Source organism: Morone saxatilis, unplaced genomic scaffold (assembly GCF_004916995.1).
Source record: "Morone saxatilis isolate NCDOM2014 unplaced genomic scaffold, NCSU_SB_2.0 Contig21, whole genome shotgun sequence".
Taxonomy (NCBI): Eukaryota; Metazoa; Chordata; class Actinopteri; family Moronidae; genus Morone; species Morone saxatilis.
This window is the reverse complement of record NW_023339774.1, coordinates 4,913,475-4,932,800: the sequence shown is the minus strand read 5'-3', so window position 1 is coordinate 4,932,800 and position 19,326 is coordinate 4,913,475. Positions and strand designations below refer to the sequence as shown.

The window sequence follows — 19,326 nt, the reverse complement described above, 5'->3', positions numbered from 1 at the left end:
CTAACCCCGAAACCTGCTCATGAGGCGCTGGTAACGCGGCAGCCCCATCACTCCACCATCTCTCCCCTTTGCATGTCCACATGTGCATGAAGTGTGCATTTCAGCCTGTGATCAGGGGATCAATAAAGTATATCTGTGATCAGGGGATCAATAAAGTATATCTTCTTCTTCTTCAATCACAGTTGAGCAAGCCACGGTCAGAACCTCAGTCAACTTCCTCCTTTCCTGTACTGTACTATGTGTTTTGCTAACATTAGCTGTCAGATGTAACTAGATAGCCAACGATTAATGTAGATTAGCTAGCTACTTAGCTAGCGTTTTGGTCTGTAGCAAAACACTAGCGTACTAGCTTACAAACATTTTGAAACAAGAGCAGCCAATGAAAGCAGCTCAACTCACAGTACGTCACCACTGCTGGCTGCAAAAGCCACACAATGGCCATAATGCCTCAACTATTCCCTGAGTTTATCCATGAAGGGAAACCCTCCTCCCATGGTCCCTTCCTGTGCTTTTATTTATTGTGTGATTGGCCCAATCTTCAGTCTTTATTTTGCTTATTATTATTTTTCTTCTTCCGTATATGTTTTCGATGGTTATAATGCTCACATTTCTGCAGATGCAGTTGTTCACATATAAAGCCTATTAGTGTCATACTATCTTTCAGAGACGTTATAGGTCAGTGCTGTAGATACAGCTCAAAGGTCTGTACTATCTTAAAATTATAGTTTTAGTGAAGTCCAATAATTTGACACTAATTGTCTTTTAGAGACAATTAAGATTTGTGAAGATTTGAGTCCATTTGACAATCATAGCTGGATAGTTACTGAGGGCAGGATGGATACAGGACAGAGTTCAGTGCTATAGATACAGAGCATAGGTCAGTGCTGTACATAAATTGCAGAGGTCAATGCTCTTGATACAGGTCAGAGATCTGTACTGTTTATGTGATTTATATAATAGTAACTAATGATGAATTTGTTATATAGGGCAGTGCTGTAGATACAGGGCAGAGCACTATAACCATTCGGTTACCAAGGCATTCGTTTCCGTGTCCATTTTGAAGTATATCAGGGCTTTAAGGGTGAACACAGACACACTGCAAAGTAAAATAATGGTCACTTCTGTCTGCAAACTCATTCTTCCGTCAATGCTCGACTGCAGCTGAGGGTTGGACCAATACACATTACTGCTGACAGGGTCGCAATCTTTGGCCCCAACAACTGCACGTCAGATTATAATATTATAATAACCTGTAGACTGACTGTGTCTCCTGGCTCTGGTCCTCCAGCGGACATCCTCGTCTACATCAATGACAGCTGTGTGCTGGGTCGCTCTCATAAAGAGGTGGTGGAGATGCTGAAGTCAGTGCCGATGGGTCAGAGCGTGGACGTGGTGCTGAGGAGAGGATACCCGATGCTTTATAACCCCGATGGATGTCCAAAACAGAGTCTGGAGACGGTGCGGTTTATTTAGTCTAATTATTTTGCATGAACAATGACCCTTTATAAATCTCTAACCTTGAATCTGACTTTAATCCTTTCAGCAGCCACAAACTTCCAGCGAGCCCCCCAACCCCCCCAATATGAATCGTGGCCTGACACACCTCACCTACAGCCGAACACTCGACGCCAATGGCAGTACGCCAGGTCAGGAACAAGTCAAATCAGTCCACAAGCAGCAGAAATAATAAAGAAAATGCTTCTTATATATACGTTGAATTTTTAACTCCTTCACTCTGGAATCCAGGACTGTGCCAAACCCCGCCCTCCTACTCCTCTCCAATGACAAATGGGCTGACAGGCCCGCCAACACCCACTTCCTCTGATGCCCCACTGGGTCCGCCACCTCTTCCAGAAAGGACAGCAGCCAATCACAGTGACTCTGATGGCGGCGTGTCCAATGCTGGAACACGAAGGTGAGAGGAACTCCAGTGTTAGCATTAGCAGTGTTAGCAACGAGTTTTACAAGTAGGCTTATTAAAAAAACATATTTCTACTAGCACAATTTTAATGCTGATGATGATCAGTGGTAGTTATTCTGAATCAAAGATGGTATATTATGGCGTCTCAAAAGGAAGCTGCTTGGGAACCTCTTTGGACTCTCTGACTTGGACTTGACTAGTCCTGGTCTTGGATTTGTCAAAGGTGGAAGCACTGGTTCCCACATGTTTTCTCACTACAACATTTCTGGTATTGTGACATCTCTACAACCAGGGTACTAATAGTAGTTGGAGTATCAGTAATAATTTACTTGTGGTGATACTTGTGAAATCTTTTATTTTGCTGTAAAACATGTTTCTTGTCTCTCCCCTGTGCTCCTCCTCCTCTTCACAGGTCTTCTCTGATTCGCTACAACAGCAGCACTCTCCCCGCCCTCTCCTCCTCCTCCCTCCTCCACCATCAGAGCTCCAAATCCTCAGAGAGCGACTTGTCCACGTCAACACTCCCCATCTCCTCCTCCACACTCCCCATCGCCTCCTCATCCTCCCACACTCTGTCCAAACTTCCCCTCTCTCAACCAGAGACGGGTCTCCTCCAAAATTCTACCAGCCCCACTACTGCTAACAACCCCACCTCCTCCTCCACACCTTCTGGTGCTCCTGTGCAGCGCCCACTGATGCCCCAGACTACCCTCGCCCTGACCCCACCCAGAGAGGTCCCACCTTGCGGCTTTAACGGTTGTCCAGCCAATCACCAAGCACCTTCCCCAGCGTCCAGAGGAAACCCAGGGCTGGTGCTTCCTCTTGGTGCGGGGTCTCCTGCGTCAACTCCTGGTGGGGAGCTCGTACCGGTGGCTCTCGGATGCAGCGAGAGTGGAGGGCTGGGGTTCAGTGTAACGGCAGGGGGGCAAGGAGGTCAGCTGGCGGTGGTAAGGCGGGTCTGGGATCGAAGGCACTGCCCCTCTCTGCAGCCAGGGGATGCTATTGTGAAGATCAACGGAGCAGACGTACAGAGCCTCAGCTTCTCCCAGGTAAGAGATTATCCAACCAGTCAGGGTCAAGATCGTCTCATAAAGCCTCCAGAATCTGAGCTAGCTATCCAGGATTTCAATCAGTGTCTGTGCCATTTTTTTTTAACGACGAGGGTTTCAGCAGCAACTATTTCAAAGAGGTTCTTATTGTTTCTGGAAGGAGAGTTTTAAATTATGTTACTTTAAAGGCTTCAACATGTTTTAAAGAAAATAGCATACAAAGTGTGGTCCAACCACATCTGCAGTCCAGTCCCAGTTCCTACAGGAAGTCAACAATTAATGCAAATTTAACAAATTCCTTTGAATTCTGTGTTGATTCAATCTTTTTATTACAAATACAAATTTAAAAACAATTCCAGATGCAGTACACAGGTGGCTCTAATTTCAAGATTAACTCCAGTCCGCTGTGTGCTGAGAAAGCCTCGCATATTGAAATATTGAGTCTTTTCAAGCTCCTTCTTCCCCGAGAGATTTTAGAATCCAAACTTCAATGAAGAAGGGAGTGGCTGATGTTCTTGCTGCTACATTTTAGCTAGGCTACTGACTACGAGAGCTAACGTTAGCAGCAACCAACTAGCCAGTAGCTACACTGCTTCCTGCAACTGTGTTTTACGGAAGCCAGAAAGTCAACATTTCCATCAGCGAAGAGTTACGTTTTTAAAAATCGATTTATGAAAGTTGTGAATTGATTTTGATTTTGATTTTCACTTTCGGCGAACTTTTCGCGTTGTATTTGAACTCCTCCTCCTAGGGAATTCATCGGATCTGCTTCAAAATTGGTCAGTACAGTCAAAGTATCTTGCTGATTAAAAGTTGTGCTATTTGTGTACGTACGTTGAAGGGCGGGGGTCTGTTGGCGGTGCCCGGTCAAAAGTTTGGCCGGGCCTGAATTCGAATATCAAACTGTTTGGAGCCATTTCCAGCATTTAAGGGCTTCTGTTTTAACTAACTCCTCCTACAGATTTTATCAGATTGACTTCAAATTCAATCACTGCAATCTAGACACATTGGTGATCAAAAGTTGTGCTATTTGTGACTGTACGTTTAACCGTGTGCCCGTGACGACGTGTCGAATTCCACCGATTGGCCATAAAACAGATAGTACTCCTATCTTCAGTGTACAGTCCCACCCTGAACACGTCCTCACAACTTCAGTGTACATGGTCCAATGTCAATGAAACTTCAGTTTGATAACCGGGTCCGCCCATGAACACGTCTACATGACAATATTCAGCATATTAGTGATTACGCCACCTACTGGCCAACAGGAAGTAAGCGCTGCATAGCAAGTTTGATCTGATTTACGTGAAATTTGTTGAGTTGCGTGGAGTGCGAGGGCCCGTTCATCGCTGCTTGCAGCTTTAATTTGAGAGATGTTTCAGATATTATGTCTGCTTTCATTGATCTAGATGACTTTCAGATAAGTCTCAAACTTAATAATGAGTGTCAGTTTCAAGGTGTTGGATTGTCAATTACAGAGTACCTTAATTTGTATATGTTGTTTTGAGATATAAATGCATTAGTTTAATAGATGAAAATCTATAAAATATGCAATAATAAAGAAGTAACAATTTAGGAGAAGGAGCCTTGGGTAAAAGTCAGTATGTTTTTTTAACAAAGTTATACAGGGAATGACTAGAATTTCCTCTGATAAACCCAGCTCATTTATCTGGAGTTGAGGCATCAGGTGTTGTGCTGGCCTGATCATTTCTCACTGAGGGAACAAAGAAATTCAAAGAGAAGAGGAAGGCGTAGGTTGAGATAAGCTCAGTACAAGGACACTTAGAGGGATAAACAGGGTTAGATGAAATGGTGGATGGCCTCATTCCAAAAAGACATAAGATATGAGTTCAGGAAGAGAAGAGAGAAGAACAAAGGAGATGAAAACAAGTGATACACTTTAATAGAGAGCTGCAAACTTTTATCCTTTGTAGTTGAGCCGCTGCATAGTCCTGCCATACAAGCACCCTTGTTTTAATACAAATAAATAGAATAAAACAATGATCTAATTCCATGACAAGCGCAGCCTTAAAATCCCCAAATATCCTCCCATCTGACTGTTGATTTTTAAAATGAAACAGTCAGCTCTGATACATTTCAAAACATCAATACTAAGCTGGGATGAGGGTTTTGAATTTGGGAGTGTTACTGGCTGCTATACAAACTATGTGTGAAATGTGTGCTGCTGTGTGTCAAGCCAGACCTTCTGAAATCAAGTGTTGCCTGTCTTCTCACAACTAATTGACTTCCTTGTTTAGCAGTTAAAACCTTCTCTATTTGATCTGTACACCTTTGAAGTCAATAGTCAGATTTTAGTGGACATATGTGGAATGGAAGCACAATTTAAAAAAAGAGTTAGTGGTTGACAAGTGAACATTGACTTGGTGATTTGCAGGTCAGAGGTCAAGGTTCACTCGTGAGCTTCTGAAATAGGGATATCAAAACAAGTATGTCTTTATGTGATCTTATTTGGATTGATGGAACAGGCAAAGATGCACAAAGTAGCAGCTAATTTATAATAACTCTAGGGCAGAAGAACAAGGTCGCGTTTTTACATAACTCCAACAAAGTGTCTCTGTTCCTTATTAATTGGTTCCTGTGAGTCTCCAGTTAACTATGGTTTTAGGAGTACCACCCGTGCAGGAGAGATAAATCTACCGCTCTTGTGACTTTAACATGGATGATACATTTCCTGCTACCTAAAAAGGAATCTCTGCTAGAGTACAAACAACCTAAAGAACTATAACAGGAGACAGTGTAACTGTTTACGATTAGGTTTAAACTGCACTAAATATGGATGAAGACTGAAACATTTGAATGCCTCGGTTGCAAATAACCATTTTTTTTAAAGGTCCAGTGTGTAACATTTTGGAGGCTTTATTGGCAGAAATGGAATATAATACTTAGAGGCATGTTTTCGTTAGTGTATAATGAAACCAAGAACAGTGTTTTTGTTACCTGAGAATGAGTCGTTTTTATCTAAATAAATCAATCAGACCTGAACACACTGATCCTTTAACATAAGACTATATTTTAACTTGTAATTAAGAACTGCTGTTCAGGTGTTTATATGTACCATAGCCATCCAAACAAGACAGCTTGCCAGGCTTGCAGTTTTGTGAGGCTGTATTTGGGTACTGAAAAATGTGAACCTCATGGTGGCAGCAGAGGAAATGTCAGGATCACTAAAGTCCTTTAAACACGTGTTTACAAGGCTCCTAGATACACAAGTCCATCCTGAAAAATAAATGTTGTAGCGCTGCCTGTTGCAGCACAAAGGCTGCACAATCCTCGGCCACCTTCAGCAGCCACCAGCAGTCTGTCTCATCACTCTGTTTTTGCTACCAGGCTGTCAGCCACAAAACAACAACCCATTGCTCGTGTTTAATTCTTATTGACAGCAGCAGCATACTTGTCCCTGGAGCAGCCGCCTGCCTTGCTGACATTAACATCTGAATGAGGATTAGGGAAAAAAGGAACACATTAGAATAGTGAGGGTGAGAGAGTGGCTCAGCTTTTATTTTGACAACACATTAATCACCTTTTTGTACATCCTGTTTGGGAATTTATATGCAAATTGTTTTTTACAGAGAACATTATCAGAAAAGGTTTTGAATCTGATTTGTTTTTTTTTACCCTCCCCTCCGGCTTGGAACAGCTCTCTTCTTCTGTCTGTCTGTCTGTCTGCTTTCTCCCCAAATAGTTATTTTTATCTCTGTCTCCTCAAATTTCCTTCTCTCCAGTCTTTTCCCTCCCTTTGTGCTCCTCTTCACTGCCCTTTCCTCAAGTCACAAAACCAGTGTCTTTCTATTCAAGCTGAGATGTGCAGGAATCAGTCTGAAAGGCTCCTCACATTTTGTGACAGAGGCCTGCATGGATAAAGACACAGATTTCAGGTGCCTACTCCCTACTATAAATTATAATAATAAAAAACAATAAAATCTGTTTAAATTCTTTCCTGATGAATCTTTTTCAGGCATTGCCTTATTGTCACCTTTTGTTGAAGAACATGTGTTGACTGAGCTTCAGGTGCAAAACAAACTAAATATAAATCAGTCTTTCTTTGTATATCCCTCATTCTCATTTCTTTCATTTTTCTTTCTTTCATCTTTTTTCCCCTTAACAAATATACGCTGAGATTTTCATGAACAGGATTTTCTTTTCCTTCATAATATCATTTGACGCAATGAAAAAAAGAATTGTTTTAAAGGTATCTATGTAGGTTGTGTTTAACAGTCTAATTCCAAGCAGCATTTTTATTTTTATGGGTTATTGAAGTTTGCAAACTTATTTAATAATTAAAAATGTTACCTTTTTTTACCTTTTCATTAATAAATCATCGTATATCTAACAAATGGGCTTTAGCAGTTCTTTACATCAGTCACTGCAGCTAAAATGTCAGTAACTGTCTGACCTGTCAAAGTAATGTCTGTATTTTTTATCTTTAGTTGCTGCCCCTACATCCTTTGAGGGACCATTTGGAAAGATTATTTACCGTGTGAGAGCGGCCATCGACACGCCTCGCTTCTCTAAGGACTACAAAGCCCACAGGCCCTTCTACCTACTCAACCTGCTCAACCTCAATGAGGTGCCGGACATTGAAGTAAGTTTTCAGTGCACAAACTTGCTGAGTTAATGTAGGAGTGAAAAAAGTTGTTCATATAGACACAGAAGGAGACTTTGACTTTGAAAAGCTGTAATGTATCTCTTTATTTGATCAACCTTTGTCTTGGTCGAGGCTTATTTGATTTCATGGCTGTGCAGGATCTAATCCTCCCCTGCATTACTTACTTATCATTCACTCTCCTCCCATCATGACTGTCAAGAGTTTCCTGGTTCTCTGGAACTTAGCAGGAACAGATTATCAGCGCAGCATCGGCCTAATTGTTACTAACAATGCACAAACAAACATTTATCTTGTGACTCTGTGTGTCCGCAGCATCCGAGTCACGCTGTGACCACTAAGAAGTTCAGCTACCTCCTGGTGAAGACGGGGACCCTGATGTTGAAAGCTCGCAGTGACATGAGGGGTTACATCCCTGGTCAGGTCATCAAGTTGGCCACTGAGATCCACAACAAGTCTGGGAAGGACACGGGATGTGTACTGGCCAGTCTCATACAGGTAGATTATTGAATCAGTCATAAATGTAAATGTTTTTTACCACCACATCTGGCTTTCAACAGGCTAACTTCTTGCTGCAGTGAGATATATTTGTATTATTTTGTTATTTTTCTCACAAAGTCTATTGGTTTTTCAGGTGTTGAGTACAGAACATGTGTACTGAAAAATGGACTGAGTTGGGGAAAATAGATGAAGGAGGTGGGTTGGAGTCACCGTCACATCTTTTTATGTCTGTGTACGTTTTGTCATACCAGAAAGTGACCTATAAGACCAAGCGGCCTATGTTTGACCTGCGCACCATCGCAGAAGTGGAGGGAGCCGGAGTGAAAGCAGGAAAACACGCAGAGTGGAAAGAGCAGATCATCGTCCCTCCTCTTCCTCAGTCAGCGCTGGCCGGCTGCAGCCTCATAGACATTGACTATTTCATTCAGGTCAGAGTGTGTGTTTACTTGTCTTATACTTATCTTATACTTCAATGCGACATGGCAGCTTTATGTACTTTTTCAGCTACTTCTGGTTTGTTTTCTGACAGACCAGCTCTTGACTTCTGATGAATAATATTTTTGTTTATTGTATCTATTGCCTCCGGATAGAAACCAGTGAATTATTGATGACACCTACTCATTTTAAACTCACTGTAGAGTACTGTCACACAATTAAGAATGATGAATATAATTATAATTATACCAGATCTGCTATAAACTATAACATCCAGCCTCATACAGCCTATAATTGACTATATTTGTCCCACAAGTCTGGATAGGTTTGGATACATAGTATATTTAAATTATAAGGCAGGTGTTCTTCTGTATCTTCTTATTGTCACCAAATTCCATGAAAAGATTCCTGAAACTAGTGTGTGTTCATTTTAATGAAGGAAAATGTCACCTAGAACAACAGTGTGGTTTTGATGTATTTGTAATAATAATGGAGCTCTGTAGCACAGAGGAATGAGATATATCAAACTTGGATACCCAGACAATACTGCAGAATCAATTCTTTGTTGGTTTTGGTCTTTTCATGGGATTTATTGACAATAAGGAAAACATAGAATGTCACCAGTCTTATCGCCTCCTGTCCCCACTTCCTAGGCTCATTGTTTTTGTTGAAAATTTGCCAGTTTCTATTCACAGTAGTTTATAGTAGATGAGGTTCTCACAGCTCAGAAAATCTGGTAATATAAAGTGAGGAAAAAAATATGAAGAAATGCAAATTAGCTGCTGTATTTTATTTTTTTTGTAAATAATATTTTTTTTTTAAATAAACACTGATAATGCCTATCTTTGATGAAATAAAAACAAAATGTAATGAGCCTTAATTATTGTACACTTTAAATTCTAATAGAGGCCTTCATAGGAATTCCTTTCTAAATCCTGTTGGTGTTATAGGTCTCACTAAGATCTCCAGAGGCAGTCGTCACTCTGCCCATCTACATTGGGAACATTGCTGTGAACTTGTCTCCGTCGAGACCAATGCCCTCCACTCCAATCCACTGCGGCGCGACCATCGCACCCAGCGCAGCAGGCGTGACACCCAGCGCCCCGCCAGTGGAGGAGGAGCCAGATGAGGGGCTGTGTGCAGGAGGCATGGTCAGTGAGGAGATTCCTACCAAGAGTCACTCTCAGCAGGATCCCTCAGGTCAGCCAGTCACCATGTCCCCCAGCGCCTTTAGCCACGCTCCCGGCGCAGCCCTCCCTCCGGGCCACAGACGGCCCAACGCGTCCGCTCCCCTGTTCTGTGTGTCCACCGGGGCCACCATACCTTTCTTCACTGAGGGAAACGTGACTCCTGTCCCTACTTCCTGTTCTCTCATCCTCCCCCCAGAATACAGCAGCTGGGACTACCCTCACGGTTAGTTCTTCAAAGTCAGATTGATGATGATTTTACACAAGTCCGTCATCCTTATCACAGTCGGTGCTTTGAATATCCTTTTTGTGTATTCACCACAATCAAATCAAGTGATGAGTTGTTCAGACTCTAAAACCAGATAAACCCTGGCTGATGTTGAGTCGGGAGTCAACTCTTGTGATAGTGCTGTTACATGTCCTTCCTAATAGGTAAACCTTAAAAAGACAAACACAAGTAATGTCACAATCGCCTGGCTCAAATCACATGTTCAATAATAGCACACTGGAGCTGTCATATCTGTTAAATATGGGTACTTGTGAATCCTGCAAAATTCTCTAATGCAGTTTTCTACTCATGCATAAGTCCTGAAAATGGCATGAAAAAATATTAGATATGATGTAGGTATATAAGACCACACGTCCCCAAAATGGCTGACAGTTCTGGTGACAGAGTATAGGACACCAGTTATGTTTTGTAATGCAGTGAGTACACCCTTTAAATTTAAATTGTATAAAAAATGATATGTAAGAGTACTAAACCAGTGAATTACAACTTGAAATATGAACTTTGAGTTCATCAAATGTGGTTGCTGAATCATTCACTATTAGTTCACAGTAACCCTATAATAATTCTAAATAATGCCGTTATTGTTACAGAAACCTGTCTTCACTCTCACTCACATCAAAGCTGAAAAATTTCAAAACCACATTACACCCAGATTGGGGTCAGATTGATGGTAAAAACATGGGTTCATCCCACATCACTGCCTGACTGAAAGGGTGTTAGTATGAAGACTCTAGAAAACCTTTGTTTGTTACTCATCTTGATTAAAATGATAAAGCTTTCAAAATTCATTGTCCAGTACAGTTGCACAATTCTCGTTTATGTTAGAATTTGGACAGAAAACCCTATGAACATGTTTAAACATTGCACACAGACTGATATCTGTCAAAATTTATATGAAAGAAACCCTATATGACTAAATCTATTGATTTACATGCACAGGGCTTCAACTATATTACTGACTTTTGTGTGTTTTTGTGTTACAGAGCCCCCACCCACTTATGAGGAAAGCTGCAGTAGCGCCAACTCCAGTTTCAACAGTAGACAGTAGAGAAGAAACAGGCGTAGGCATCATGGCCCCGCCCACCCACACCTGTCTGCACTCGCCTCTTGACAGAAAATCAGGACACAGACACTGGGTTAAAAAGGATAGACTACGGATCCACCCTTGAACACCCCAAAGATTGTTTCTTTGTCCTCTAATGAGTAAAAAAAGGGATCATATCTTATATTGAATATAAGTTTTAATTTCACCTCATGTCCCAGCAGGTAGTGTCAGACAGAACGGGTGAACATCACTGTGCCTAAAAGAAGTATTTTGGATCAGCATACAGGATTTAGAATATTTAGTGATTGGACATGTTTCTGTCACGGGGCAGGGTAAAATCACGGTTTGTCAGTGAATTTTTGCATCTGTGATGCCTTGAGAATAATTTCGGCCTACTGAAGGCATGTGTTTGACAAGATCAAACGTTGGCCTTTTTCACAGTCTTGTTCCAATTGTGCACTTGTTATTTTGGTCCACTGGTGTCTGTTTGTGTCTCAGTTGTCCCCATCATCAACAGGACAGAGCTGTCTTCATGCTGGATATTGAAAGGAGACCTTGTTGCCAGTGGTTGTGGCTTGTCTGTAAAACTATTTAAAACCCCTGTGTGTAGGATTTTTCTTACTCAACTAATCCAGTCAAAAATCTGTGAATTTTTAAACATAGTTTTTGTTGACATCAATCAACCATTTGGAATATTTACATTTTCATGTTTAAAAATTTGTTTCCAAACATGATCCTTTATGTTGAGAAAATGACACACAGAACTGCTCTGTTTATTGGAAGTGATAAGTGATCATCTCTGAACCCCCGCCCTGTGTTATATAACTGAGAGGTTTTGCTTTGACATCAGTTTTGTATTCAGAGGACAATGTATCTGCAGATGAAACTCATTTTTCCTGCAGCTGGATATAAGGACTGCAGCACTGATGCAGTCTTCCTCTGCCCTCCTGTGGTCATCGCTGGTACAAGCATTACCTCAACTTGTCTTGAAACTGGAGCTTAACATAGTCAGCCCTGCAAAGTGAAACACTTCACTGAGTCCCTACTTGTGTGTGTTGATCACAGCTTAGTGAGCATACTCTGAAATTTCAGTCTGTGCAGATGATAAACATACATGTGCACAACTCAGCACTTTTTACAGTTTGAGTGCGTCGGTTTCTGGGGGCACTCTGTGTGTGTGTGTGTGTGTGTGTGCTTGAGAGAGAGAGAGAAATAGAGCACATTTGAACAAGATCATAAGTTCCCCTTAGGTCTATTTTCACTCCAACTTTGTTTATGATTCAGCATTTGTGTTAAGTTGTCTATTAGAGACTTTTTTCTTTCCCTGTGTAGGGTTGGGTGGTAATTCAACATTATTAAGTTTCAGGGTAATCATATCGTGATCTGATCTTCTTACGTTAACATTCCCCAAATTTCTCTTGTCCAAATTAATTAATGTGAGCAAGTTGTAACAAAATGTGTTACTACACATATAAAAAGTTTGATCTCTTGGAACACAGTTAATCTTATATCTGATTTTGCATATTTCACTGACAATCTTAAGCACAACTGCTGTATTGAAAGTTTTTCTAACTATTGATGTTTGTCTTATTTTATACATGTTTCAATACAATCTCAATAGTCCATTCTGTGAATTTAGAACAGTGCTGGCTCCTGACTGCAGATCATATTGCCACTTGTTATTTTATTTTTTATTTTTTATTTAACTCTTAAATTATTTTGTGAGACACACCAGCTCTAAAATTTCCACAGACAAACTGCTTTTACTGTTAAAACCTGACAGTCACCCAAACTATGGTGTTCTGGCTCTACATTATTGTGAATGCATGCCTTAAACAATCTGGACTCCAGCCACCCCTTCCAGAAGCTTCTTCTCTGTCAGGGTGGACATCAGGATATGCTCGTGCAACTCTTCCTGCTTTGTCTCCTGTGGACTGTGCTAAGTGCACTTGATGTATACAAATGTAGCTTTTAAAAAAACAGCGAGGACACTGGACTTTAGACCTGTTTTTATTCTTATTTTAGAAAATATGTGCAATTCCTCTCATCTCCAAGAACGCTGCAGCAGCTGCAGCTCCGTGAAGTCACTTCATGTTGCCTTTATCAATCCCAATTTGTTGATTTGATTTCTTCACCACCAAAAGGTACTATAGCTTTATGAAGCCCCACTTGTTCTGTGTTTTTTTTTCATTCTTTCCCCCTCACATATTGATGAGTGGTGTCTGGTTTTGTATTTTTCTACTTGTAAACTGTTTACAGGTGCAGTATGCAGATACTAATCGTAGCACCTCAATCAGTAAGTGTAATATTTCAACTTGCAGTGCAGAATCAAAGTTGTACTGTACAGTATAACAATAAAATTATATGACGTGTTTGTCTTGTCGTATTTCAGTGATTAAGTATGATGATTTGAAACTGATTTCAGTTTAAAGGGCCAGTGTGTGGGATTTAGTGGCATCTGCAGAGAACAGACTGTGAAAAAACTTTATCTGGATCCTACATAGAATAATTAATATACAGAAGATAATTTTATCTATCTTTTTTAAATAAAAGTTCATGTTTTAAAAGAGAAGTATATACATATTGATGCCTTACAAAGAGATAACTGTAGCAATGTCTCCACAGCTGGCATTGGTAATGTAGTTTTTTCTTGTATTTGATAAAAACCAACATGATTTTATTTTTAGTCATTATGTTGGCCAATAAGTGTATACATTTACAATTTATATTGCACTACAACATATATAGAGTTCTTAATTAATGTTCTATGGCATCATCATAAGCTACCCGAAGTCTCTACTTGCTTTTTTGTAGTTTGACCACAAGTGTGCAGTATAGAGTAGTGTACAATATGCTCTGAAAGGAGACGTCTTCACTCCATCTGTACACATACTAAACTTGAGTGTTTGCTATATATTGCTGCATTGCCTATAAATATCATCATCTGTGATTTGTTCTACCAAGATTATTATCAGACAATTTGAAGTCTGAAGATTTGAGAGATTTGTCCTCTTTGGTTTTAAAGATCGCGACAACATCCTAACTGGTGATCTATTTCATGTTCCACACATACACAAAACATATAACAAAGAGCTGCTGGCGACCAGTGCTGCATGGAACAATCTGAATCAGAAATACTTTATTGATCCCTGGTGGGAAATGTGTTTGTTAGAGTTGCTCAAGGTGTTCACACAATATTAAGGAATAGAAATACTGTATTATATTACAATATATCTAGAAATAGAAAATGTGTGTATATATATATATATATATATATATACACACACACACTTACTAACTTACAAGTAAAAAAATATAACATAAGAGCCTTTGTATGTACTTTATAATACAATATATACAGTAAATGACAATATAGACAGAAGGACACATACATTATATGGATCAGTGGAGTATTACCAATCAGGCACACAGTCAACTGCTTGGACAGAACATTAATATATAAATTAAAAAGAACTGGGGACAAAAAAAAACCTTGTTTGACACTATTGCTAACCTCAAATGGCGCTGAGACCTTTTTATTTTTACAGTCTATGGCTGAGACACTATTGCCCATTGTACGTGCACAGCCTGGTGGAATACCAGAACCCTCACAATGTATAACAACTTTCTATGATTCACACGATCAAACGTTTGAAGCATCAGTACATAAAACACAAAACAACTGATTTTTGACCTATATTTGTTTACCATTTCCTCTAAGCCATATATATGTTACACAAACTAACAGTAATAGCAGTCTGAAGGACAGGTGTGTCCCCTACTTTTACAGTAAACGTTTTACAGCCGAAAACCTACGAATGACTTCGGTTACCTCCGTCTGTCACGTGATCCGAGTAGTTGTTGTTATAACCCGTGGTCCTGCGCATGCGTCGTATCTCTTGCCTATCAGCCGCATTCCTCGGGTAAATACGTGAAGCTAGCTAACTATTTCTATTTGGTTATTTACCTATTAAGTATTTGTCATTTGTACCTAAACCTGCTCCATGCTGACAATAATATTGGGAGTCACTATGTCATTATTTAGTCGAAGTGCTTCTTTGTTTCCAGTTGCTGAGAAACTCCACTAACCGTCAGCCCCTCTGTTCATGTTGTGAAGTCACGCGGTACTCCTAGCGGCTGCAGCCGGTCGGTGGTCGGTGGCTGCTCCTGTGGGGCGTTTAGTTTGAGAAATGGGCTCCTACTTCAGTGCACTCGAACAACGACTGTAGCCCGGGAAAGAGAGGGAATGGAGAGCTGGACTCACTAACTCCTGAAAGTGTGGCGTCAACCTGCGCTCACCAAGTTCACCATGATGTCTGTAAGTTGTGTGTTTGGAGTTCGTCATGAGTTTGCGTTTGAAATATTATCTATCTGTGTGTGTGTGGGGGGAGGGAGCATGTGCTATGGACTTTAGGGGAGCAGACCACAATAAACCCAGAGCAACATAATGAATGCGTATAACTCATAAAGACCTGTGAAATCTGTACGCTGCTGTTAAATTGTCCATGTAACCAGGGCTGGGCAATATGGCTGAAATCACAAACACATAAAACATAAACTTAATAATTGAGTTAGTTTTCAGCTGCAGTCTGCTGCTTGGACTCAGGTGCTACTGGTTCATCTGGACAACATCATTTTGTAAAACGATAACATGGTATAATCATGTGATCAAGATACAATTACAATTACAATTAATGTTTGATGATCTCACATTTCACCCATTCAGATCACATGTGCTTTACAGTGTTGTCTGGCATTTTCCAAAAGTGGACATTTTTTAGTTTTTTTTTCTAATTGTATTATGTGTTTTTCTTCCCTTCAGGCAGCCATGCATTTAAGTACAGTACAAGAAGTTTTCACTGTGTGATGCGTGATGTGTATAATCAGATTGTGCCATCTAATGTAATGTTAATGCACATGAGAGGTTCAAACTGGGGCTAATATTTTACACAAAAAACAGTTCTAGCTAGAATATTGTATGGTTGAAATGATTAAATGAAAATGAACATTTCAAGACCGCTACATGTTTGCAAGTTGTTTCACATATGCTACTGACACGAATGGCAACCAACAATGTGGGAAAAAATCTAGAGTCATGGTATTTTCTTGGAAAACGCTCTGCATGAATATACCAGAAAGTATATGTGCACTATAGCATGTTTGTAGTAGAAACACTGCTTTAGTGGTTTATAGTCTCAACATTCACCTGGACAACACACGTCAGGTTTTCTCAAGCGGTTTGAAAGATAAGCTTACAATGATCACCCTGCCGGGCCTCGCGTTAGATTGTTGACTCAACAATCTATATTTGACTTACTCTTGTGCACTACCTTGTGCCCTTTGTGTCACTATTACAGCGTGTTTGCACTATTTGTAGACTCTGTTTCTGTTAGGGAGGTTTCCACAAGTTTGACATAAAAAGAACTGGAGTTTAGACAACCAATAAACTGAGAATCACAATGAGCTGATAACTCTCACTCTTCTGCAGATCCAGCTTCTCCTGTCTTCCCGCTGTCCCATTTTTTTTTTTTTTTGCTATAAAACATAACATCGGATCTTATTTTTGTGCCCTCGATCATCATTTCTAAGAATATCATTTCACTCCCAAAGATAATCGCTGAGATTTGGGAACAGGGTGACATCACTGAAAAGAAGTCTGACAGGGCAAAAAACATGAGCAGTCAGACAGTCGCAGGTAGCCAGGTGTATCTGGAGGAGAAAACAAAAGGCGAACGATAAAATTATAACCCAAACTGATTATTGTAAACACACATCACAGTTTACAGACCAACTTCCTGGTGCAGTTAGGGAAGTGTGCATACATCTTTTGGTTTTACCTCCACATAAATAATGTTAGATTTTCTTAGATCCAGCTTAACTGGCTTGTTGACAATCTTTCTGATCATGTCACTGCTCCTCACCCTGATGGAAAAGCTCAAAGTGAGGCGGTATATCCTAGTTACATGATATGAACAACAAGGATGTCTCTCTAGGGTTTGTGTTTGTGCTTCACATGACTGGGACGGCCAACATAGACATCATGGACTACAACTTTGAAATATTTTATTAGTCTCAAAATGCACAATTAATTGAAATATCAATAATTGTTTATTTTATTGTTTGTTTGTTTTTTTAAAATGTGACAAAACAGCATTACAATGAATTAGTGCTGCAGAGATTCCTACAAATCTTGTTCTCCAGATTTAAGAGAACATTTGGTACAGACACCAAAAGTGGAACATCGTCAGGATTTTAATACTTTTTGCATTGAAAATAAAATTTGTGATGCAAAACTGATCATTTGCACTAATGAGGAATCATATCGCAATATCTGTCAAAATAATCGCAATATGCTGTGTTTTTATCATATTGTGCAGCCCTATTATAAAATGTAAGAACATTTAGAGAAATGCACCTTTTTCACAGCAGCCATTTTGACGTGAAATAGTCGGCGTCACGTGTGTTAGCGATGACACTAATTAAGGTTCCGTTCAATATAGTGCAGCAGAGCCTTTCCAGTGAGCCAATAGCAGCACCCTGAATCGAAGGGAATCACTATCACTGGTAACACCTGTGTTCACCCTGCTGTTTCATGTCAAAATGGCTGCTGTGGAAAAGGTCTATTGATCAAACCACTTAGAGCTTGTGGACCTTCAGCAGTGTGCAGCTGGTGAGAGACACTCATACCAGGACAGGTGGTGCCTGTAGCAGGGAAGAGGGGGAAAGAGCCTGGCAGGGAGTTACATACACATGCAAACAGTACATTCCTCTGTCAGTCACACATCTTCAGCCGCTGGGCAGAACAGAGAGTGCTTTTGTGGGACAAAAGGTCCTGTAATTGTGAGGCAAGGTCAGCTGAGTAGGTATTTGTTTGGAATGGCATAAATTGAATCCAAAAATTAGATGTAGAACAGAGGAGGTATTGAGGACGGTACCATTATAATTCTGCATGCACATAGTGTGAATTTACTACAGGACAACTACAAGAAACAGAAGGAGTACTTCTCAGGACAAGCAGTTCCAAATGGAAATGTAGATTTACTGTTTTATGAGGGCTTTTAAAGGAAAAAGTAGTAAAAAGAGGACAGCTTGCTTAGTAATTGTAATTAAAAACATTGAGTCATTGCAGCAGAAAATGAGGGAGGAGACTGATCTCAGAGCAGTGCAGTATCTCTCGCTGAGGTCAGCTGGTCCTGCATTAACCATGTTTCAGACAGTTGAGGCGGAGCTTTTAAACGTAAGATCAGCAGTCAACCAGCACACAGCCGCTTAGAGGTTTTAATATCTTTTTTCTTAATTTTAGATGACTTTTGGAATATCAAGCAGCGTGACACTGCTGTTTGACTTCTGGGACGTGCACGGTCCTGCAGGTAAGTTGCAGAGTGTCAAATGGCATCTCCACTTAAAACGTACTGTAGTTTTGTGTCAACAGACATTCCTGTTTCCTGATTGCTCAGAAGAAGTTTATAGAACATCTCATCAAACTCCAAAAAGTACAAATGTTTAGTGTATCTTTTCTTTATAAAAATACATGTTTGGAGCATACCCAGCATGCAAATGGACAGCCATGATGATTACACAGCAGGGACACTTCTAAGAATGATTAGATATACATTTTTTGGCTATGACATTGTATCTGATGTGATTTCAAGCAGACTACACCTGGCGTCCTCCACGAGTGAGCTTCCAGCTAAGGTGTGTGTGTGTGTGTGTGTGTGTGTGTGTGTGTGTGTGGTGTCTTTGTGTCTGCAGGGATGGTGCTGTCGGTGTTTGTGGTCTTGCTGCTGACGGTCTTCTACGAGTTGCTCAAAGTGTGGAGAGTGTGGCTGGGGAGGAGCTCTAAGCTGGCCCATCCTCAGTCTCCGTATTCTGCCCCCCTGCCCTACCGCACAGACAGCAGCTCCGTACTGGAGAGCAGCCCCTCCGAGTCCTCGCTGACCCCCATGGCGTCACACCCACCTGCTCTAAACACCAGAAACAGGTCAGGGTCATAGAAATATGGAAATGCAACTATGTGTAATATGTAATCAACAATGCATTTCTCCATGCTCATAGATTTTACTGCAAAATGTAAATAATGCCATATAAGATACAATAAATCCAGATAAAAAAATGCTTTTTGAAAGCAGATCTTCATCAAATGATTAGTGCAGTCCTAGAGGTCAGAAAATGATGGAATCCTGTTTCCACCAGTGAAAGGAAAAAACAATCAAAAGGTCCTAATTTTATCTCATAATTTTGACTAACCATAAGCATTTTAAAGTCATGATTCACT

The 19,326-nt window shown here is 40.4% G+C and overlaps 2 protein-coding genes across 2 annotated transcripts in view; both read left to right on the top strand.

Annotated features, from left to right (window-relative positions):
* Positions 1–13,423, top strand: part of arrdc1b (arrestin domain containing 1b) — a 36,673-nt gene extending 23,250 nt beyond the window's left edge. Inside the window, exons 4-8 of the mRNA XM_035668491.1 lie at positions 7,419–7,573; positions 7,910–8,092; positions 8,347–8,523; positions 9,481–9,943; positions 10,990–13,423. Of these exons, the coding sequence (XP_035524384.1) occupies positions 7,419–7,573; positions 7,910–8,092; positions 8,347–8,523; positions 9,481–9,943; positions 10,990–11,054 (1,043 nt within the window). The 3' untranslated portion in view covers positions 11,055–13,423. The remainder of the gene's footprint in view (positions 1–7,418; positions 7,574–7,909; positions 8,093–8,346; positions 8,524–9,480; positions 9,944–10,989) is intronic.
* Positions 13,424–15,154: 1,731 nt separating this feature from the next.
* slc31a2 (solute carrier family 31 member 2) overlaps positions 15,155–19,326 on the top strand; it is a 5,835-nt gene continuing 1,663 nt past the window's right edge. The window contains exons 1-3 of the mRNA XM_035667668.1: positions 15,155–15,369; positions 18,355–18,421; positions 18,804–19,032. Of these exons, the coding sequence (XP_035523561.1) occupies positions 15,361–15,369; positions 18,355–18,421; positions 18,804–19,032 (305 nt within the window). The 5' untranslated portion in view covers positions 15,155–15,360. The remainder of the gene's footprint in view (positions 15,370–18,354; positions 18,422–18,803; positions 19,033–19,326) is intronic.